The sequence below is a fragment of the Protopterus annectens genome, chromosome 15.part0, assembly GCF_019279795.1.
Source record: "Protopterus annectens isolate FY-2018-M chromosome 15.part0, PAN1.0, whole genome shotgun sequence".
NCBI lineage: Eukaryota > Metazoa > Chordata > Ceratodontiformes > Protopteridae > Protopterus > Protopterus annectens.
This window is the reverse complement of record NC_056749.1, coordinates 74,116,196-74,140,028: the sequence shown is the minus strand read 5'-3', so window position 1 is coordinate 74,140,028 and position 23,833 is coordinate 74,116,196. Positions and strand designations below refer to the sequence as shown.

The following is a 23,833-nucleotide window of genomic DNA, read 5'->3' as shown; positions in this document are numbered from 1 at the left end:
TCCTAAGATTCCCAATGTAGTTGCAAAGGGTTTTGTGGTTGTCCACTGATACTAGAGCAGTATTTAATTCATATTTTGCCTTGTAGATGTTGATGTTTCCTTTTAGTTCTTTACTGACAGTTTTAGTGGAGAGAGAGATTTAAATTTATTTTTAGGGCTAACAGTCTATTGATAGGGGATCTGCCAAAACAGCTTGTTTTTGAAGTTGGCATTGTACTTTTGAAGGATGTGGATAGATGCTTCTGTGCAGGAAGTTAGATGGGAGTGAAATCACTGGAATAAGTGGCACCTTTGGCTACAGGGGTATTTTGGTGTGGAGGGTATCTAGTTACAGGAAACGGTCTTGGAGAAATCCCAGAAGACAGTAAGACTTGACTGAATCTGGGAATGGGATCTTAAGGGTAAGATTATCACAGAGTGGCCTGCTTTTAACCAGGAATGGGGAAACAGTAGGTGTGAGGCATAATGCAGCTATATTAGTACAAACTCAGTCTAGTAGATTTGCACATCCACTAGTAGAGAGATAGTTTGTATTAACAAATTCCAGTAAAGGTTTATGGATTACTAATTAAAATCTCCAGTAATGATTGTGTTAAATTCACAGCTAGAAACTGAAATTTGGTAAGGTACATGTCATTGAGGGATTCTTCAGTCAGCAATGTGGTATCGATGGACTTGCTTACAGATGTTAGAATATGCAGCCATGATATGTACACTTGTGTGTGTGTGTGTGTGTGTGTGTGTGTGTGTGTGTGTGTGTGTGTGTGTGTGTCTGTAAGTGTATACACACACACACACACACACACACACACACACAGGCGATCATTCATATGTCTGTAAATCATCCTAATAAGGGTTATTGTTCTGTAGTCCCCAGGATCAGTGGCAGAAGTACCATTGTGGAGGGATACCACAATTGCAATTCTCCAGGCCTTGGGGAATATGATTTCAGATATTGGCTAAAAATTAGAGCCTTTTATAGGCAATACCAAAAAGATAAAACTAACAACATAGCATAGCAAAAAAGTCTTCAAACAACCTTAAGGTGTTACTGCTCAATGTTAGGAGCCTAAACAAAAAAAATGCACACTCTTTAACGCCTCCTCAATCTGGAGAATGTAGACATGTGCCATAACCAACACTTGCTTTACAGCCATAGAAAGTACTCCAGCAGTGAAAGGCTACATAGCCTTCCACATATTTAGACCAACAAAAACACAGACAACCAAAGATGGGGGTGTCTCAGTCTACATTAGCAACAGACATACCTCAAGGTTGTTTAAAAAGGTCCTCATCCCTGTGCAAGTCACCATAGATAAGGTACCTCACCATATTATCTCCTCCAACATATTACCCCCAACTACTATCTGGGACCAGGTGTTGGCAGCATTCACTAAAGCCAAGAACACTGTCTCCATGAATCCTGACAACATCCACAGTTTTCTCCTGAACAGTCTAAAATATGAACTATCAAGACCACTTGAGGTACTCTTCAACTACAGCCTTAAAACAGGCTACATTCCAAGTGACTGGAGGACTACAATAGTCATTCCCCTCCACAAGGGGAGCCATCAACTGACCCAGGGAACTACAAAACCATCAGTCTAACAAGCCTAATATGCAAAGCCATGGAATGAATTGTTATGGAAGTGATAAACAATGACATTAGCAATATGAATAGACTGGCCCCATCCCAATTTTGCTTTGTTAAGGGAAGGTCATATCTACTTAACTTGGTAGACTTCTTTGTGAGGGTCACCAAGGCAGTGGGTGAGGATAAAACAGAGCATACTGTGTATCTTGACCTAGCTAAGGCCTTTGATACAGTACCCCACTCAGACATTGTTGACAAGCTTTCTAAGCTAGGCATAAATCCCTACATAACTTTAGGGATTGCTGGTTGGTCACAGATAAGACCCAAGAAGTCAGGCTCAGTGAGATCCCCTCTGCCAGGAGACTGGTCACGAGCGGAGTACCCCAGGGCTGCATGCTGAGCCCACTCCTGTTTGGCATGGACTTTTCAAATATCAAGGCTAGTGTTCAAGGCATCTGGCTGACTAAGTTCACAGATAACTGTAAATTTTAAGCTACTATCCCAGAGACTTCCCATACTTTGGAACAAACTACCTGTCTATATCAAACAAAGCTCCTCATTAGCACTCTTCAAGAAAAATCTTGATGATTGGATGGGAGATAGGAAAGTCACCCCACGGATCTCTTCTGTGGCTTCACTCAACAGGGGCACAGGAAAATAATTTTCTTGGGTGGTAAAAGCCAGGGTACCTTTTTGGCTAGTCTTATATAGGCCCTAGGGCCAATAGCCTAGTACCTACCTATGAACCTATAGATTACCCCAAGACACAAACATCTTGCAAGTAGGTTTAACAGAGACAAATGACTGGTGTTAAAGCCATGGCCTAAAACTCAATGCCAAATATGCATTATAGTGTCCTTTGGGAAACTGTCAACACAAGTGAATTACTCCATCAATAAAAGACACCTAAGAGCTGACCAAGTCATAAGGGATCTAGGGACATATGTATACAATAATCTGGCCTGTACCCAACATGTAGCTAAGATAGTAAGAAAGTAATTTTATATCACCCAACATACAGGTAAGGAGAGTATGTCATCCAGGACCAAGGAAGTTATAGTACCACTCTTCTCAACCCTTATCAGACCTATCACTGAGTACAATGTCCCCTTTGGCATATACTTAATTATACTCTTACAACAGTTGTAGTGCCCACAAAGGTTTCTCACTAGGACATTTCAGGGCATAAATAACCTGTCCTACACTGACTGCCTCTGTATTCAGTCTCCAACAGGCCACTGAGAGGGAATGGGAATCTTTGCCTGGCTTACAGGGCTTCCTCAGACCCGGCCCTGATGGATTTGTTGCACATGCACAAAACAATCAGCACTAGAAACATTAGACTGAGGGATCTGAACTTCATTTGTGACATAAACAAAATATGCTGGAGAGACAGATATGTGTCCTAAAGGATCCCCACACTATAGACTAGGCTCCTCATCCATGTAAAACAGGGTTCATTCACGAATCTATTCAAATGGAACATTGACAGTTTTATGGAAAATCATAAATTTACCCCCATCTTGCCTCCATGTCTCTTAACCTTAATAACTTTTAACCTCCACCACTAAAATATTTTGCTTCTTCAGCAAAGCAGACATGCTCACTAAGAAATCCAAATGAAATCCTCCTATCAGGGCTACACTCCTCCAGCATTACTACCCCCAACTACTAGCAGGGACCAGCTCTAAAATCTTGGAATAATTTGACCCCAGAATCTAAAACTAAATAAAGTCTATATTTAAGAAAAAGCTACTAGAATATCATTAAAAGAAATTCATGTCCAAGGGCACAGGAGATAACAGGATAGTCTCCAGTGCAGACTTTCTCCACATTATTGCACAGTTGCATATGACAAATTCCATTGGTCAAGGAATTATGGTTATGTACTACATTCACCTGAAGTATAACTCATAAGGCAATGTATGCATACAAATAATTGTTACTACAAGTTACGGCATATCAGTAAGTGTTCTGAGCCAGTTCTTTTGCAAGAGGGATTAAGCCCTGATTATGATCCAGGTGACTTGAGCTCCAGGGGGATTAGAGGAATGAAGATGCTATAAATGCTCACCTCTCATCAAGGGCAGGGTTGTGGATGTTGTACTGGCAGTAGGTAGGATCACTGCTGTAGTATTGGAGACAGGGGCCCAGCATGACAGCTGGGATTGTGAACATGGGCAGGTTTAGGGGTCATTCATACCCTTGGGCCCAAGGTGGAAATACTCTTGAAGTCATATTCAAGCCTCATGACCAGAAGCAGTCTTTATGTAATGTCAGAATGCAGGGGGTAGGTAGGGCTATGCAAATTAAGTAATCTATCATCCACAAGTAGCAATGATGACTCTGACCATGGAACCTCTCTCCAGCTTTAGGGAGAGCTGGGATGACAGCTAGTGGATTATCCGATTAGTATGAATTAACACTGGTTTGAAATGAGAGACTCATAGGTGACATTATGGTGCAGTGTGGAAGTCAGACCTAATTACAAAACAATGGTGGATTTCTTAGAAGTCTGCGTTCAGTCCTAATGCATATGTATATACTAACTAAGGTATATTTCAGGTCTATATCATATATTCAAAATTCCAAAATGTCGAACACCATATGTCTGAACTTGGAATTTTGAATATTGAAAACATCGAATGCTTACAATAGCGAATTTTTTCCCTGGAAAAAAATTTGCTGTTCTGAGAAACATACACCCAACACAAGCAGACCAAAATAAATAAACCACACACATACATTTAACAAAACCCAACCCCACACTAAGCCACACATACATTACTAACTATCCACTTACCTTAACCTGCACCCTAACCCAAATGTTACTAAATGTCCTATGTAACTCTCGCACCACAGTGGAGGAAATAGCAAAGCCACGGAACGGCCCACCGAAATCTTGCCCTAGGTAAAATTTCAATGTTCTGGGGCTTTGCTATTTTCACCATTCGATATTTTGGGTTTGATGTTTTCACATTTGGCATTGTACCTCTTTGGAATTTTGATATAGACCCTATATTTCACTGTATAGTTTTCCTTTGTTCTACTCAAATTTCATTTTTACTTCTATGGATGCACTTCACAAATAGAAATATATATTTTGCATGCTGCTTTTCAGTTTTTTATTTCCTTAAATATATATTTCATACTGTAAACTACATTATAAATTTTCCTTGTTGATGCTTGCATTTTACCTTGTGCATGTTTTCTTTTGTTTTAACTATACATTTTTAGCTTCTGTGATGTCTTTCTTTATAGCTGAGTGATACATGTTATTACTTTGCCAAATGGCCTAGGTTGAGGCTGAAAAAGGGTCCAAGGCCTAATCCACTTACCCAAGTCACAAATTATAAATAAATAAAATAAAAAGACTTCATGGTTTGTTATAAAGTGCACTTCAGAGAATCATATTACATTTATTTATACAGCAATTATAAATTTATAAAATGTTGATATTACAATGTTTTACTTATTTAAAAATACTTCCATCAGTTGTGAAGCTATTGCAGAATGCAAGACGATATGCGACAGAGTATAGCTGGAGTTTTTTAAGGCGGTCAGCGTAGGGCATCTGCTTTAGGCCTGCGATTCTTTTAGTGAGGTATTTATGCGGCCTTTCCAGTTGTTGCAGATGTTTTGAGAGGTACATAGCAAATGGGGCGTTGTATTCTATAATGGGTCTAATGAGGGATGAGTACAGTGGAACAATGACCTCCTTTTTTCTGGATGAAAAGCCCTTTGTGATGAGGTGTGCCACATAGAAGTATTTCCTTACTGTTGTGGCGATGTGGTTATCGAAGGGGAGACCACTGTCCACCTGTGTCCATAAGTCTCTTATCACACTTTTGGTGTTTAGTGTACTGCCACCTATATGGTAATTCATGGCTTCATGTTTTTTCCCAAAGGGGATAACTATACATTTCTTGGCATTGAGCTTGAGCCCATGGCTCATGCACCAAGCATCTGTTTCTGTAAGGCCCTTTTGTAGAGTATCCACATCATTTGGGGATTTATTAATGGCTCCCGATAATGGCTCCCAGTTTGCAGTAATCTGCGAACTTTGTTAGCCAGAGTCCCTTAGTGCTGGTCTGTACTTCAGAGAAGTAGATGCCAAAGAAGAGCGGTCCCAGGACTGAACCCTGAGGTTCTCCACTTGTCTGGACCTGAAATTGGAGTTGGCTACTTTTACAGTGTGGGTTCTATCTGTAAGCCAGTTAGCAACCCATTGGGTGATGTAGGGATTAATGCCCAGCTTAGTAAGTTTATCTATGATTCCAGAGTGGGGGATGGTGTCAAAGGCCTTAGCGAGGTCTAGATAGGCTGTGTGAACCACCTTACTCTTGTCCATGGCTCTGGAGACTGATTCAAAGAAGTCAATCAGGTTCAGGAGACAAGATCGGCCCTTCACAAACCCAAACTGGGTGGGGCCCAGTGTTTGAAGGTTGCCAATGTCTTTGTTTATAAGTTCCATGATAATATGCTGCATGGCCTTGCAGATAAAGCTCATCAGACTGATGGGATGGTAGTTTCCAGGATCCAAGGTGGATCCCCCCTTGTGGAGTGGATAACTGTAGCTCTGCGCCACTCAGTAGGCACAAAACCTGAGGTGAGGCTATGATTAAACATGACACTTAGGTGAGGTGCCAGTTCATATTGTAGTTCATGTAGTACACAGCCTGGGATGTCATCTGGTCCCATGGATGCTGTATTCTCAGCTTTGGAGAGTGCATTTTTTACCTGTGTGGCCATTATTACCGGAATTTGGCAATCTTCCGGTATTGAGATGGGCCATTTAGGGGGTGAGAGGGGGTGAAGTTGGCACTGAATTGATCTGCCAGGATATTGGCAATATCCTTGGGATCAGTATATTTAATGCCATTCTGTTGTAGCTCAGAGCAGATCTGAGCATTGCCATTTAGATTCTTGACATAGTTATAGAATGCCTTGTGGTTGTCTTTGGAATCTTTGGCAATTTTATTTTCGTAACTAGCTTTGGAGGATTTTATGAGGGATCGCAGTTTCTTACTGAGGCTGGTAAGGGAGTTTTTTGTATCCTGGGATTTTCTTCTTTTCTGCAACAGTTTCTTCCTTTTGTTGTAAAGTTTGTTTATAGCAGGGGACCACCAGATTGGCTTCCTTTTTTTGGAGGAGAGCATCTTTGTTCTATTGGGTATGGCACGATTTATGCATGAGTGGATGTGCTCGTACAGTGCCTTAGTGCAGGATTCAGCAGTCGAACTTTCAGTTCCCGTTTGCATGGGTGTCATGAAGTTTGTCACTTCTGACTTGAGTAGCATGAAGTTGGCTTTGGAGAAGTTTTTTATGGAGGTTTCCTTACTGGGCGGGTAGGGGTGGGATGTGGATGTTAAGGGTGATTAGTTTATGGGCAGACCTGACTAACGAGGGGGTGACCATAGGTGTGGAGCATCGATTTCCCATGTTCCCATATGTGTATATATATATATATATATATATATATATATATATATATATATATATATATATATTTACAGATATATGCACATATGCACACATACACATACACACACACACACATATATGTGTATATATATATATACACACACGTATAAATATATGTATATATGTGGATAAGGGAACATTCCCATTTCCTCACTGTAGTGCGGTCTAGAGTGAGAATATTAAAGTAGGGGTGTGTGGGGGGTGCAGGGGGATGAAGCCCCCCTGCATAAGTGTAGATTTCTTTCCTTTTTTTTTTTTTTTAACATATATTACGAAAGTGCTTTTTTGGTGAAAGCGCTTTCGTTAATATATGTTCGGTGATTATGGATTCAGGACTTTGCGCATTCGTGCATAAGTCCTAGATCTATATATATATATATATATATATATATATATATATATATATATATATATCTATGGTTCCACTTGAAACCATCAAATGTTCAGAACAACGAAGTTCTAATCGTAGAAACCAGAACATCGATGTTCAGAACATTGAAGGTTCAAAGTGGAAGTGCCAGGTAAGTAAAAATGGTAATTTTTGGGTGTATATTCAGGGCAGCAAGGTGCCCTGCATGTTGTATGTGTGTGCAATCTGAGTGTTGGCATTGCAGGTAAGGTACGGGAAATCTCCCGTTTAGTGCTACCGCATATAGCGGTAAACGGGAGATTTCCCTTACCCCACTGTGGTGCGATCTTGGAGTTGGAATATTAAAGTGTGGGGGGATGTCGCCCCCCCTGCATAAAATAGTTTTTGAATGTTTATTTCTTTTTCTGTGGTTCACTTTGAACCTTCGATGTTCTGAACATCGATGTTTTGGTCTCGATGATTAGAACTTCGATGTTCTGAACATTCGAAGGTTTCAAGTGGAACTATATATATATATATATATATATATATATATATATATATATATATATATATATATATATATATATATATATATATATATATATATATATATATATATATACACACACACACACACACACACACACACACACACACACACACACACACACACACACAGAGTGTGGAGGACTACCATGGCCCTACATGCCATACATGCGGGCCAATCATAGGTAGTAAGCATTAGTGACGTAGAGGGATAAAGCTCTGACTGTAGACCAGGTGACCTGACATCATTTAGCAGCTAGGGTGCTTGACAGTGCTGACAAGGGAGGATGGGCCTGCAAATCCTGGGTGGGGAGAGTGAAGCAGGGTGCACATAGTCACAATCCCTTCTTACTGGGGGAAGTGAAGCAGAGTGCACACAGTCATAATCCGTTAGTGGGGGGAGTGAAGCAGGATGTACACAGTGACAGTCTCTTACTGGGGGGAGTGAAGCAGGGTGCATACAGTCACAATCCCTTAGAGGAGGGGCAGTGCTGGAAATGGCATCTTGGGAGGTAGGTTTTCTGCTTGCTAATCCACTGCCTGGTGGTGATTCTCATTTTTGGGTACATGGGAGCTTGAGGGAGGGCATTGTGAGTTTCTGTGGTGATATGGATAGCTCACTCCCCCACACCCAGGGGTGAGGTTACGGATGTAACACAAAATGCTGTCATTGCTAGGATGCCTGTGAGAGCACAAATTCCTTGATATCTTCTTAAATGACAGTCCCTCTGGATGTTTCTCCTTAGTGGATCTGAGGATTCCCACCATTAGGGAACAAGCAGGCTTGCGTACAGTGGGGAGAAATGTAATGATTGACAGGCAGGAGGCGAAACAAAACCTTAAAACCCACAACAGTACCCAGAGGGTTCAGTGTGAGCAGGTTGTGACCAATACTGTATATGGTGCAGCTGACAGCATACATCCACCAAATGACATCTTTTGGCTAAAGGTGTAAAGTTATGGCTACCCGAGGATGCAGTATCTGGAGAAGTTCACAGCTAGAAGAAGGAATGTCCTACTGCAGGCATTACACACTTATGAGTAACACACAACATCTGAGTAAAGTTATGACTGTGCAATTTGACTACAGCTCACGTTACAAAGAAACATTGTTACAGCTGTTTATGTTTGTATTTTAAAGAAACATTGTTACAGTTGTTTATGTTTGTGATTTAAATCTCCTTTCTCTTCTTTTCTCCATAGATTGTGTTACAGTTGTTTATGTTTTTATTTTAAATCTTCTTTCTCTTCTTTTCTCCATAGATTGTGTTACAGCTGTTTATGTTTTTATTTTAAATCTTCTTTCTCTTCTTTTCTCCATAGATTGTGTTACAGCTGTTTATGTTTTTATTTTAAATCTTCTTTCTCTTCTTTTCTCCATAGATTGTGTTACAGCTGTTTATGTTTTTATTTTAAATCTTCTTTCTCTTCTTTTCTCCATAGATTGTGTTACAGCTGTTTATGTTTTTATTTTAAATCTTCTTTCTCTTCTTTTCTCCATAGATTGCACAGTTGCCTTTAAAGATCTACTCCAATGTAAGAGAAAATGGTGAAAACTTCTCTATAGGTGAACGTCAACTACTGTGTGTAGCACGAGCTTTGCTTCAACATAGAAAAGTAAGAAAATGTACCATTGTGTGCTCTATATCAGAGTATAACTTACCATTTATGCATGTTTATTAGTGTGATGTGAACAGCATATAAACTCAGAACAAAATGTTAGGAGGTGACAGGTAATGCTGTCAGGACTCTTAAAAATACAGAAAAAGGAACTTGTATAGCAAACTCTTACGTCACAGTGGACAAACCAGTTCATGTTATTGTTGCATGTAAAACTTTCTTGAAAAACTCATGAAGTAGTCTGCTGTGCTGGGCTAGGTTACCTTACTACTTAGAGCAACCAACGCTCATTGAGTGCACCATTACCCTTAGGGGCATGGCATTACATTGATGATGGCGCAGGGGTTAGCTAATACAATGCCTCAGTGTATGTCTAGGTAGGAAAAAAATAATTCCTAATTAAAACTTAACATGTTTTATTCTGAGTTTTTCAGCTACTGCTGGAAGCAGCTAAAGCCACCATATTATGTGTTCTTCCTGCCTTACTTTGGTGAAACTGTGGCAGTATGTCAGGCATATCAACAAATAGTGCTGACCCACGTGGGTCACTCAGCCTGGATTAGCAGTTGGCAGTAAGGGCAGGCAGTTTCCCCTTAGTCACAAGCTGTTAGAACTAAAGTGCAGTGAGCCTTACAGAATGCTACTGTACATCTTAAATTTGGCTTAGCTGCATGTGTCCCAAGGTGCAGGAGTTCATAGGTTCATATGTTCATAGATCAGTACTAGTCTAACTGCCCTTGCAAGCCATTTTAAGCCTAGCCAATTATCCCTTGGGAGATTTGAACTTTGCAACTTGTGTTTGTAAGGCAAACACCTTAACCATTAGGCCACCCATTGTGCATGAGGAATGAAAATATTTATACATACAAGTCACACAGTCTGCTTTTCTTGTATCAGGCACTAAAATTCAAATCCATTACAATTGTGCAGCCCCTCCACACATGCTTCCCTTTTCTGCAGTGTTGCAGAATTACTGTAATATTTATAAACAAAACAACAGATACACCAATATTTATACAACAGCTCAACCCAAATGACACCTTTTCTAATATGTTTTCTCTTCCTTTTAATATAGTCCCAAATGTGTCATATGCAAAGAGAAAATGATTTATGTTGTCCTCCTGCTTTCTACCTGTTCCTGCAGTCACTCTGCCTGCCATTTTGGCTTTCTGCGGCCAGGAATATCAGATGTCACCATGGAACATGACCATGGCCTTCCCTGACCTCATTATCATAGTTAACAGAACACACCACTATTGTATACATTTTAACATGCATTCAAAATGGATGTTCTGGACTAAAATTGCACATAAATGAAAGTCTAATATATTTTTGACTTTATACAGACATCAACACATTCAAGACAATATTTTTGAGGTAAAAAACTAGTATATTTAATATTTAATGTTTTAACATATAAATATTATAAAGAAGTTGATCAGTGATGTTCACAACTACACTACCACCTAAATTATGCCGGAATATAATTGAAAAGTGAATACAATGTGTCACATTTGCGTGAATATCCTCAGATCAGAAAATTAATAAGTGTTACATAGTTCTTCCCATATTGTTGCAAGTTTCATTTTTGGCATTTTAAACAGGAATTAAATCATGCGAAATACAGCACACACATTTATTTTAACAAAAGTATTTAAAGCTTTTATCTGAGCTGGAGTATTTATTATTTTTTTTACTTATCACAAGTCTACTTGCATTATCAGTTATTGTTCACCACTCTACTGACATCATCAGGCATTTATCACCACTCAGCTCAGATCATTAGGCATTTATTACTGCTCCAATAACATCAATGCACATGTATCACCACTTTGCTATCATCATCATCATCATCATCACATATTTATCAGTACTCTGCTGACTCCATACATTTATTACCACTCTGATCACATTATCAGCCTTTTACCACCACCCTCATTACATCAGCAGGCATTTATTACCACTCTGTTTGCATCATCAGGTAATTATCACCATGCTGCTGGCATCATCAGCCATTTGTTAACACTCTTAAAATTCTAACATTAGCAGGCGTTCACCACTTACACAAATCATCAGTCATTCATCCCCACTGTATTCACATCATCAGGCATTTATCACCCTCTTTCATCAGTCATTTAGTTCCACTGTAATCAAATAATCAGGCATTCATCTTATCACAAATCTGCTGACATTGTCAGGCGATTATCACCTATGTGTTTGTGTGTGTGTGTGTGTGTGTGTGTGTGTGTGTGTGTGTGTGTGTGTGTGTGTGTGTGTGTGTGTATATATATATATATTTATGTATGACATTATATCTAAGTGCTAAAAATGTTGAACTTTTAATGATTACTGGGATTTGTTGAAACTGCAATACATTGCATAGTGTAAGGGTAAGTGAATGATGACACTATAAAAGGAAGTTGGTTTGGTGACCTACTGATATGGTGTATCCACAGTTTAGGGAGCAGTGAATACCCAACACATACCAGGAATATCACAGTGTGGCAAGGACATGCTGGAGATAGATGGCTTTCTTTATAATCTTGAAAAGGTATCTGCTGATAAGAAGTATTGGAACTGTCATTTGAAGATGTCTGGAAAAATGTAAAGGCAGGGCTGTAACTCTGATGTCAGTAAGTGGAGAAGGGTTGACAAAATCAACAGCACATTGGCATTTACCTGATTCTGGCGATTTAGACAGACATAAGGCTTCATTATTGTTGAAAATTAAAGCTGTGGAATCCCGAGGTCCATTCTGTGTTATAGCCAAGGATATTATATGTAGTACATCTTCTGTGGGTGCCGTTAATATGCCTAGCTGGAAATACCTAGAACAGTGCATATATCAATTAAGAAGTTGGCTTTCTGACCATGGTTATGACACCCTATCACTAGAAAATCTGGGATGTATCTGTGTGAAGTTTGAATGAAGGTTCATTGGTAAGTAAGAAGTTACGTGATACTACTTGTGGTATCATAGTGATAGTTTTTATTACAGAAGTGAACTTACCTGCTTCAGGCTAATGGGTGGTACATACCTGAACAGAGGTAAGATACTCCATCAGTTGGAAAGCTTTCATGGGTTCACAGTGGTATGAGTACAGTTGTTGTACATTCTAATCCTATAGGGCATACAATTTGTAGTCGTAGGGTGTATTAGATTTCTTCAACGCCATGCAGCTGACACCTAGACTACGGTTTGTGTTATGTGACATTGAATCCACCCCAAGGAAAAATCTTCCAAAATGTTGGTACTGCAGAGAACAAAGGCTGCCTTTTCCAGTTTGCGTAGAATGCCTTGAGTAAGCTTCGCAACATAGTCCTAACCAGTCTATATTGTGAAGGTATCAGTTTTTAAATCAAAAGAAAGAAACTGTTAGCCTTGTCTTTCCTAATTGTTTGCAAATCTGTGGATCTTAGCGAGCAGTTTTCACCTGAAATGGCAACACTACTTAAGTACTTTGTATATTTGGAAAGCCTAGGAAATTCCCAACAAGGAGTACAAATAAGAACATTTCTACCTATGTTCCCTGTGAGCTTCTAGAATGGGTATGATCTTAACATGTATTGTCTGTGAAAGACCCAAACTTCAGTGGAGGGCTGGCATAGGTAAATGTGCTGACAATTAAGAAGATTAGTAGATTTACATGCTGAAGTGGATGTGAGTGGAACCATGTAGACTAATTTAGGAATGAACTAGTAGTGGGTATACCGCCATCAACAAAATGATAGAATCTTGTACGACAAGTGAAGAGGTTTAAAAATGTCATAGGTTGTATACTGTGTGGACGGACATCACACAGCTGTCATGTACAATCTTAATTTGTAATCTTAGCTCTGGTTTTGACCTTGAGTAATCACACAAATATTTCAAGACTAGAGGGATGTTAATCTCAGGGGATGCTGTTTCCATTTAGGCACGTTCGCTATCGGCTCAGGACATTGCTGTGTCGTGCTTCTAAGACAATGAACATATTTAAAAAAGGCTTTGTGATTTTCTTTGGCTTGGATAACTGTTTTGTCCATCAGCTTCACTTTGGTGGATTTTATTAAGCGCTTGAGTTGTTTGTTTATTGTAATGAAAAGGGCTATATCATTATGAGAACTGCTGTTCTTACCTTTGGTCAGAATTTTCTTCCATTTATTGTAAAGCTTTTTGATATTATGCTTTCACCACAGGGGGTTGTTTGTGAGATTTGCCATATACTTGTTCCTGCATGATACAGCTGTTTACATGTTAGTATAGTGTGGTAGGATTTGCTGTATACTTGTTCCTACATGATACCGCTGTTTACATGCTAGTATAGTGTGATAGGATTTGCCGTATGCTTGTTCCTACATGATACAGCTGTTTACATGCTAGTATAGTGTGGTGGTGTATATTCAGTCAACTTAACTGGGCTTTGTGGTGATGTAAAGTTTGTCGATGTATCACTTAGGTTTAGGTAGTTTGTATGCAAGAGAAATTTCTAAAGACAGCTTGGGTGGTGGGGTCTCTGGTGTCAGTTTTATTTTGAATGAGAAGGCTTTATGGTCAGCCCTAACAAGTGATAAAGGTACACGAAGGATGCTGCAAGATGCCTCCGTTACTCATAAGGACAAGATCCAAGATGTTATTCCCCCCAGTGGGTACACAGACTAATTAGGTATTTCTTTGAACAAGTCCAGTAATCTCTGTGCTTAGTTGGATAATGTAGAACACCTAGGAAAATAGTACTGGGTTTAATACTGAGTGATTGTACTTCATATAAACAGGTGTTGTGGCTTTCCTGGTTCAGAGAGGGAGTTATGTAGCTAGCTGATATATAGAACAGGACGTTTTCCGATAGTTATTTGGACATGATGGAGATCTAGTGCATCCTGCTGCTTTACCGGCTTTGATATGAGTCTCTTCTGGAAGAAGATTGAGACAGAACCACCTTTTTTCCCTCTTGTGTAGTAGCTGCTGTAAACATGTGATGTGTTACAGCCCTGCCTGCTGGAGTGCTGTCCACTGTTTAAACCATTTCTCAGTCATTAGACAGACATCTACATCTTCCAGGGAGAGAAGGACTTGTAGGGAGTGAAGTTTCTTGTTAAGGCTTCTAGCATATTTTCCTTTGCTTGATTTGTTATGTTGCTGGGTTTTTCAAGTTGGTATAGCCAAAAATATCATTATGGGGGTGGGGAATGTCTTTGCCAATAATCATAACTCCGTAGAGGACATAGGCAGGCCATCCATAGCTAAGCAGCATGGTTTGCCAATCATATCCTCCCAGGCTGACAAATACTGGACTTTCTTTCAATGACAGAGTCATACTGGTACTTGTTCAAGGACTTCCATGCATGTGTGATCCGATGGTTCCTGGCACCAGACAGACAACTAACCATCATTTTTTCCTTGGCCAGCCTGGTAAGAGGTACACATGTATGACTTACAATGCAGTCCCCTATAACGAGAACATTTGTCTGGTCAATGCCTGCCCCACTGGCTCAATATCCATGACTCTAGGACTCCTTGTGCTGCGTACAAAGGTCGGCTTAACTTGCTAAATGTGCATTTTGCCTCCTTTGCATTTTAAAGATCTTTGAGGTTTAGCCAAGCTGATCTTTAGAACTTCAGCATATGATGGATTGTGTGTATTGTGATGGCCTTGGAGAGGTGTGATGTGTGGTGCACTGCTGAAGATGTTGATGTCTGAGTTTACTGTGTTTTAGACATTTGTCTTCAAGGACATTATATCTGTCACACACTGCAGCCATTTAAAGTACAAGAAGTGGTCGAGCACTGTAAAGCGGGTAGAATATTTTACCGAAGATAAATACAACTCATCAAATCACTGATAAAACGCTGATTGACTGAAATGTGTAAAGTAGACTCTGTAGTCAGATTGTGTTATATCAAACATTACAATATCAAGCCTAAAATCCTAAATAGTAATCAGTCCTGTAAATGAAATGCTGTCCCTTAAAATCCTGATATAAAAGATTAGGAATAAGCATAAATGTTCCAAATGTTGAATCCTGTTCACAGCTAACAGCAAAATTTAGCAAAAATAAAGTCCTCTTTCCAGAGGGGAAAAAAGAAACAGTCCAGTTAAGGGTTTAAGCAGATCTTTGGATTTCACTGCCTTTTTAAAATGCTGATATCAGACTTTAATACACAGACTGGCAGATTTACTGGGGTTGTGCGCAACTTTTCCAACCATGCTAACCTAATGCAGAGCAGCAAACCGCAGCTGAAATACCTCTCACTAGACTAGAAGCTACATGCAGATATTTTGCACACAAGCTGCCATGTCAGATACAAGTGGACATTACTTAATACACAGCATGTGTTGTAATTCACTTACATTTTATGTGTATCTGTAGGAATGTGCATGATACACTAAAAAAACAGAAGTAATACAATAGTGTTTTTTAGGGTAGCAGAGTCCCTCCCCCTTGCATCGCTTTTGCTTTGTGTCTATATCGCTTGCTGCACCAAATACTTTCACTTTGTGTTTGCTCTGTATAGAGAATTTTGAATGCTTTTAAGAGAGACAAAATATTCCATGTTTTCTGACCAAGTATGACTTGAGTGTAAGAATGAGTGTTTGGCAGAAGAGCACAGATCTTGAGATGTGTAATGTTACACTCAGTGAAGTACCCTGATAAGGCTGTGCTTTCATTACTGACCTTTTTGCATTTGAGATGTTCAGTTTTTGGATATTCTCTTGTCGTTTTACTTTTGTTACGGTGGCTTTTATTGTTTAGGCTCAGTATAATATTTTAGCTGTTTTTTGGGTCTGTTGCCTTTTTTGATACAGCAGTCTTGACTGCTGAAGGCAGAATATTTAGTATATTTGTACCAACCCTCTCTACTCTCTTCATTGTAGATTCTACTTCTGGATGAAGCTACTTCTTCCATTGATAATGAAACAGAGTTACTGATACAACAGACCATCTCAGAAGATTGTTGTGATTGTACGATACTGACAATTTCCCATCGACTCCACACTGCTTTGAACTCTGACAGAATAATGGTGCTCGATCAGGGACAGGTAAACTAATGGGCTATTAACAAAGGAATTATAATTAAGAGTCCAGTAAGGAATATCTGAGGCTTTGCTAATTCCAAAATGGAGATGAAGGGGTGGAGACTCAGAAACCCTCTGTTGGTCTTTATTTCTCAGTGGCAAACAATATCAGCAGTCTTATCCCATGTCGCAGCTCACGCAGTTCTTATGTAACTCTCTACAAGGAGACCGTCTTCCCAGAGAAAAGGCTACTCCCTTTACAGAAGCACCTCTTGAATGATTTAATTTTCATAGTCATGCATGACCATGCAAAAATGTGGTATGTGTGGCCACTTCTGGACCTTGATGTGTTGGTGACTAGAAGAAGCAAATGCTTAGGGCCTGAGCTCAGTCACCTCCTCCCCCATTTCTTGAATTCTTGTCTGGGAAATGTTGCAGAGGGCATTTGGTATCCTGTGGTGCTGTTCACATATTTATTTGGGACTGGTGCAGGATGTTGGAGGTATCAGAACAACGTGGCTGGCTTTTAGGAGCATATATTTCATATGAATGCACTGAAATAAGTCAGTTTTGGAAACAGACAGAAACGTCTGGGGTTCCCAGCTCACTTTCAGCCTGCTTTAGCTCTGCTGGGGCTTCTCCCAGTACAGTTTATGCCAAGGTGACCATTTTGTTACAGGACCTAAACTGGGACACTTGAGGGCTGCCCCGAGAAGCCACGTCTGCAGTCCCATTCTCCCAGCCCCCATGGGCGTCGAGATAGGGACGCCATTTCATCTTGCACAGGGGCCAGCAGGTTTTCCTCCCATCCTTCACCCAGCACTGTGGGGATGTGAACGGCACCACAAGGAGGCAAGAGGCTACATGCCAGGAGACTGGAAGTGATGTACATTCATCTGCGCCTGGCATCATGGGGGAGAGAGAGACTGGTGTGTGCTGCAAAATCTGCAGAGATGGAGGACCAGGACTATCTCCCCTGTGAGCTTGAAAGCCCAAGGTGCAAGGCAAAGGGGAGAACCAGTGTCACAGAAGTCTGGATGAGGGACTGTCTGAGACTCTGCAGCCCAGCAGAGTTCCATGAGGCTGAGAAGATCCCCTGAGAGGCTGCAAGAACACGTGTGATACTGCATGATTTAGCAGCAGTCAGGATATATGTAACCCTGGAAAAGAGCACTTTCTTCTGGGAAGAAGTCTAAGCCTGGAGGGGGTCCATCCCGATGGAAGTCTGGAAGGGAAAGAGAGGTGGAAAGTGACTGGGACAGGACAACTCCCACATGGGTGAGGGGGTATGGATTATGCCCCCTCTGGGAAGGAAGTCTGGAAGGGGTAGAGAGGCAGATAGTGGCAGGGCTGGGTGGGGGGGGTCAGGCAGAGCTCCCCACAACGGAAGTCCTTAAGAGAGCAACTGGTGGACAGTAGCAGTGCCTGGAAAGCTCCTGCCTGGGTGAAAGGGATCAGGCAGAGCTCCCCATGATGGACGTCCTTGAGGAAACACCAGGGTGGATGGAGGAGGGGCCTGGAGAGCTCCTGCTGGGTTGAAGGCATCCAACTTCACCCCATATCCGACGACATCCTTGAAAGATCTCAAAGTCCCCAGAGCTGTTCTGGATGGGAAAGCAGGGGGACTCTGAAACCTTCATGAGAGTGGATCTGCCCCTTAGGGGTCAAGGGGAGTTCTGGAGGGGTGGACAGGATCAGAGGGAAGCTCCCCTGAGAAGGTCTGAGGGCATTAGTGATCCGGCATGTTTTGACAGCCTGCAGGAGACATGGAGGTGGCGGAGTCCCCTGACTTGGGGGGGTCGCGGCTGGGGAAGGTCTCTTGGCCAGGTCAAAGAGGAGGCCTGTAGGGGTCAGCCCTGACAGAAGTCAGTAAGGGTGCACCAGGGAGATGGGTGTGGGGCCTGAAAAGCTCCTGCCCTGAGTGAGTGGGGTCAGGCAGAGCACCCCATGACAGAAGTCCTGGAGGGAGTGACTGATGGATGGTGGCAGAGCATGGAAGGCTTCTGCCAGGGTGAAGGCATCTGACCTTACCCCATACCCAGTGATATATCCAAAAAATTGCAAAGTCCCCAGAGGTGCTCAGGATGAGAAAGTAGTGGGACTGGCTGCCCTGGGAAGCCAGGTCACCATTCAGACTGAGCGGTCTAAACTGGGACATTTCTGTGTCCCAAAGACAATGTTCGGGATTCCAGGACAGAGACTTCCAAACCGGGACTGTCCTGAAAAAACTGGGACTGTTGGTCACCTTGGTTTATGCACAAGAAGGAATGACTTTTGCATACTATACTGTTTCTTACCATTACCACTTCAGGAGGAAGTTGAGAGCATCAGTGACCCCCTCCATATAAGTACATTTTGGGGTGCCCTTTATGTAACATTGCAAGCTGTGTTAGATAAGACTAACAAAGATTCACAAAGGTGTTAAGCCCACCTGTGATGGGTTTCCATATTGAATACTGCTGTATTTCTTAGATCCTATTAATATCACAGGCAAGGTTTAAGTCTTTAGAACGGGTAATTCTGGTGTTGTTTGTTTTGTGGATATGCAGGAGATCCATCATAGTGGGGTCTGACAGATGCCCTATATGCCAGGCATATATCTCCCCTCAATAGCCTACAGGAGACAGAATACAGGGATAGGGGCTTGAGGTGGTCTCCACAGGACATGTTAGTTACACCCTGTATTCTTTTAATGAGGAACCTCTGTTGGGCATTCCAATTGTTGGATATGCCTGGTTAGGTTTATACCAAAGAGAGCATTGTACTCAATGATAGGTGTAATTAATGGCAAATACACTGGAACAATGACTTCCCTAGATGCTATAACTTTGTTTATAAGTTGTGCAACATAGAATGATTTCCTCAATGCTGTAGACACATGATGGTCAAAGGCTAGATTACTGTCTATGTGTGTCCCTAAGTCCCTGACTGTTAGGTCGTCCTTAGTACCAACTTGCAGATGTTGCACTTTGTACTTTTGTGCATTGCTACGCAGTTCAAAAAGCTAAGTAATAAACAATCATGGCTGAGTCCAATAAAAGCGTCAACTTCATTCATTTTCTTGTTTATACGTGGCATATTGCAGGAACTAAGTTTCATCCGGATGCAGTACTCTCTCCAGTGTACTTCATCTTCTAAGTTAATCATGTTGCTTAAAACACAGTTGATCACTCAAAAATGCAACTATGATTTTAATTTATTTAAGAAGTGTCTTTTAGTTTTTTTTTTCACACCCTGAAAAAGTATTTTGAGTTGAGGAAAGCACCAGCAGTAATTGTAATAAAGTATTTTTTGTGCTTACAGCATTTCGCCATTTTTAGTTTACTTGGTTCACAGTTGCTTAGCAGCTGTTCTGCTTTCTGGATTGCTTTTATGATTAGTTTATGATTTTCATTCATGCCAAGCTTTTTTTTCTGGTTTTTAGGAGCTGTTTAATTTCCCTGGCAGTCCAAGGATGGGACTTTCCATTGACTTTGATCATAATGGGAAGATCTGTTCTATTATTTTTGGGGTTAAGGTTGAGTTAAATACATTAAATATGATGGTGGGATGGCAGCTTCATACAGTGAAGCTACATTTAGGCCAAGGAGTTCAAAAGGTAGCTGATTTGTTTTTCAAGAAATGGGCATATGCATGTGTGACAAATATGGTAGGAGATTTGTGACATTTGAAAGAGATTACTGATTTGATGGTAAGGTGGTCACTAAGAAAATTAGTTGATTTTAACTTCTGGGGAATGTTTGCTATGAAGATGTCTAGAAGTGAATTTATGCTCAAATGTATTGCTGGGAGGTGACAGTCTGCATGAAGTTATGTAAGGGAATGTATTTTAGGACTACTCATTTTTCAGGACCTAGGACATTCAGGTTAATGTCACCTGTGATGATAATATTACCTCTAGCAGCAGGGAAGAGTGTGATATCCCTTATTATCTTCTCCAGGACTGAGGATGAAGGAGATGAAATGCAACCTACTATTATGGGTAATATTTCGTTTTCAGGTAGAAAGTGTAGTACTGTCATGTGTAGTTTTATCTTTTCAGTTATTGTCAGTGTAACAAGAAGCAGTAATATGAACAGAGTTATTAAAATATTATCTTTTTTTGGAATCATATTACTTTTTCATTTATCAGCATTAGTATAAAAAAGCAATAAGCAGACACATATAAATGGATGTACCAAAAAATGATTTATAGGAACATCTTTCATGGCAGTAGCTTATTATAAATTGAAAAACACAAGCCATCACATTGAGGTAGGCTTATGCTAAGTTGAAGTAATATATTGTGCTTGGATTACAGAAGTTTGGCATTGTGATTGTAAGAAACAATCACTCATTGCTATCCACCCTTAATACTCAAAGCAAAGAATTTCAAACCACAGACAAGAAGAAATAGTGCATGTGCCAAACCCAATGAAATAAGTTGAAAAGTTTGGTGTGATAAAGCTGTTATCACAGTGCAAAATACCCTGTATTGTTTACTCAGAGTGTCACTCAAATGGCATGCAGCAAACTGCTGCAGTGCACATGGCTGCCAGCTGAAGTGGTGTAATACAGAAGTGTGACAGTATATCCCCATCAGTAAAACATGGCTGACAGCTGAAGTGGTGTAATACAGAAGTGTGACAGTATATACCCATCACTAAAACATGTCTGACAGCTGAAGTGGTGTCATACAGAAGTGTGACATTATATCCCCCATCACTAAAACATGGCTGACAGCTGAAGTGGTGTAATACAGAAGTGTGACAGTATATCTCCCCATCACTAAAACTTGGCTGACAGCTGAAGTGTTGTAATACAGAAGTGTGACAGTATTACCCCCCCCCCCCATCAATAAAACATGGCTGACAGCTGCAGTGGTGTAATACAGAACTGTGACAGTATATTTCCCCATCACTAAAACAGTTAAGATGTTTCGGTTTACTTATGTTGGTCAATTCACCACATTTTGATGTATGATTTTCTGAAAGTCTGAGCTACAATTTTCTGAGATTTCATTTCCAAAAATCATAAATTGAAAAGTAGTAAAATAACAGAACAAAAATCTTTTTTTTTTTTTTTTTTTTGGGGTAGCAAGCTCTCCTGTTTGTGGGGGCTTGACTACTCACCCCCTCTAGATTATAAATATTAACTCAGTGCTTCACACTACAGTGGAGAAAAAGGCAAAACCTCATAAAGCTGCATGATGGTTTGCACAATGGAACACATTGTAGTTAAATGAACTGCAGCACTTATCGCTTGATGTAAAGGACAGTGATGAAAAAAGCCATAATGAAGTGTAACTATGCAAGATGGTTCAGCTAGTTTTGCTATTGCATAAACATTGTCATCTGAAGTATATACAGTTAATGTTCTTTGCATTTATTATTGTATAGTATATTTAGTATTTAAGGTATAGTTGTCTGTATTTTTATGCTGAAGTGCTTTTTGTTCTGTTTTTTTCCCCCAGGTTGCTGAAAATGATATTCCTGCTGTTTTACTGTCACGTGATGATTCACTATTCAGAACAATGGTGGCCGCTGATATTAGTAGAGTCAATTCATATGAGTAAATGGAAAATAAAAAAATTCAGACAAAAGACTTGTTTTTTTTCAAGAATATGCTGTTATTAAATTGTTGGTAACACAACAATTGCATACAGTATAAGAAATGAAAACAATTTAGCAGTAATGTGATAAAGTAGTTCTTCAGAATTAAAATTGAATACAGTGTTAGACTCCCTTAAAAATGCTTTAACACTTCCATAAGCATTCAGTTAAGATTTAACTGAGGCTAAGTCATTTAAATCATTAACTACAGATATTGATTTGACTTTGCCCCATGTGAAAAGGGCCAGAGGTCTGGGTCCAGTGGTAATTTGGCTTTAATGTATCATCTTTTTCATTTTAAATTTGTTAAGATTCTGATAAAAAAATCCAAGCCTGAGGACACTAAGAGATTTTTTTTTTGGTTTTATATTAAAATGAATGGAAATATTTACCTGAAAGTGAGACTGTTAGCTGTTCATTGGAAAAAAAAGAAAACCTTCCACTCGTTTACTAGTACATGAATTACTTTACTTGTACAAGTGAAATAATTACCCCATTTCCCATTAAAAAGAATGGTAATTAGTAGCTAGATGTGAGATGGCGTGCTATTCATTGGTATACTTATAGTGAATGGGAATTAGAACCTAGATGTGAGATGGCGGGCTATTCATTGGTATACTTATAGTGAATGGGAATTAGAACCTATATGTGAGACGGCATGCTATTCATTGGTATACTTATAGTGAATGGGAATTAGAACCTAGATGTGAGATGGCGTGCTACTCATTGGTATACTTATAGTGAATGGGAATTAGAACCTAGATGTGAGATGGCGTGCTATTCATTGGTATATTTATAGTGAATGGGAATTAGAACCTAGATGTGAGATGGCGTGCTATTCATTGGTATACTTATAGTGAATGGGAATTAGAACCGAGATGTGAGATGGCGGGCTATTCATTGGTATACTTATAGTGAATGGGAATTAGAACCTAGATGTGAGATGGCGTGCTATTCATTGGTATACTTATAGTGAATGGGAATTAGAACCTAGATGTGAGATGGCATGCTATTCATTGGTATACTTATAGTGAATGGGAATTAGAACCTAGATGTGAGATGGCGTGCTATGCATTGGTATACTTATAGTGAATGGGAATTAGAAATTAGATGTGAGATGGCGTGCTATTCATTGGTATACTTATAGTGAATGGGAATTAGAACCTAGATGTGAGATGGCGTGCTATTCATTGGTATACTTATAGTGAATGGGAATTAGAACCTAGATGTGAGATGGCGTGCTATTCATTGGTATACTTATAGTGAATGGGAATTAGAACCGAGATGTGAGATGGCGTGCTATTCATTGGTATACTTATAGTGAATGGGAATTAGAACCTAGATGTGAGATGGCGTGCTATTCATTGGTATACTTATAGTGAATGGGAATTAGAACCTAGATGTGAGATGGCATGCTATTCATTGGTATACTTATAGTGAATGGGAATTAGAACCTAGATGTGAGATGGCATGCTAATCATTGGTATACTTATAGTGAATGGGAATTAGAACCTAGATGTGAGATGGCATGCTATTCATTGGTATACTTATAGTGAATGGGAATTAGAACCTAGATGTGAGATGGCATGCTATTCATTGGTATACTTATAGTGAATGGGAATTAGAACCTAGATGTGAGATGGCATGC

At 40.1% G+C, this 23,833-nt stretch overlaps 1 protein-coding gene across 1 annotated transcript in view; it reads left to right on the top strand.

Moving 5' to 3' along the window:
- The window catches only part of LOC122789789 (multidrug resistance-associated protein 5-like), a 464,322-nt gene extending 442,161 nt beyond the window's left edge, over window positions 1–22,161 (top strand). Inside the window, exons 27-29 of the mRNA XM_044057231.1 lie at window positions 9,480–9,593; window positions 16,454–16,618; window positions 22,047–22,161. Of these exons, the coding sequence (XP_043913166.1) occupies window positions 9,480–9,593; window positions 16,454–16,618; window positions 22,047–22,148 (381 nt within the window). The 3' untranslated portion in view covers window positions 22,149–22,161. The remainder of the gene's footprint in view (window positions 1–9,479; window positions 9,594–16,453; window positions 16,619–22,046) is intronic.
- The last annotated feature ends 1,672 nt before the right edge of the window (window positions 22,162–23,833 follow it).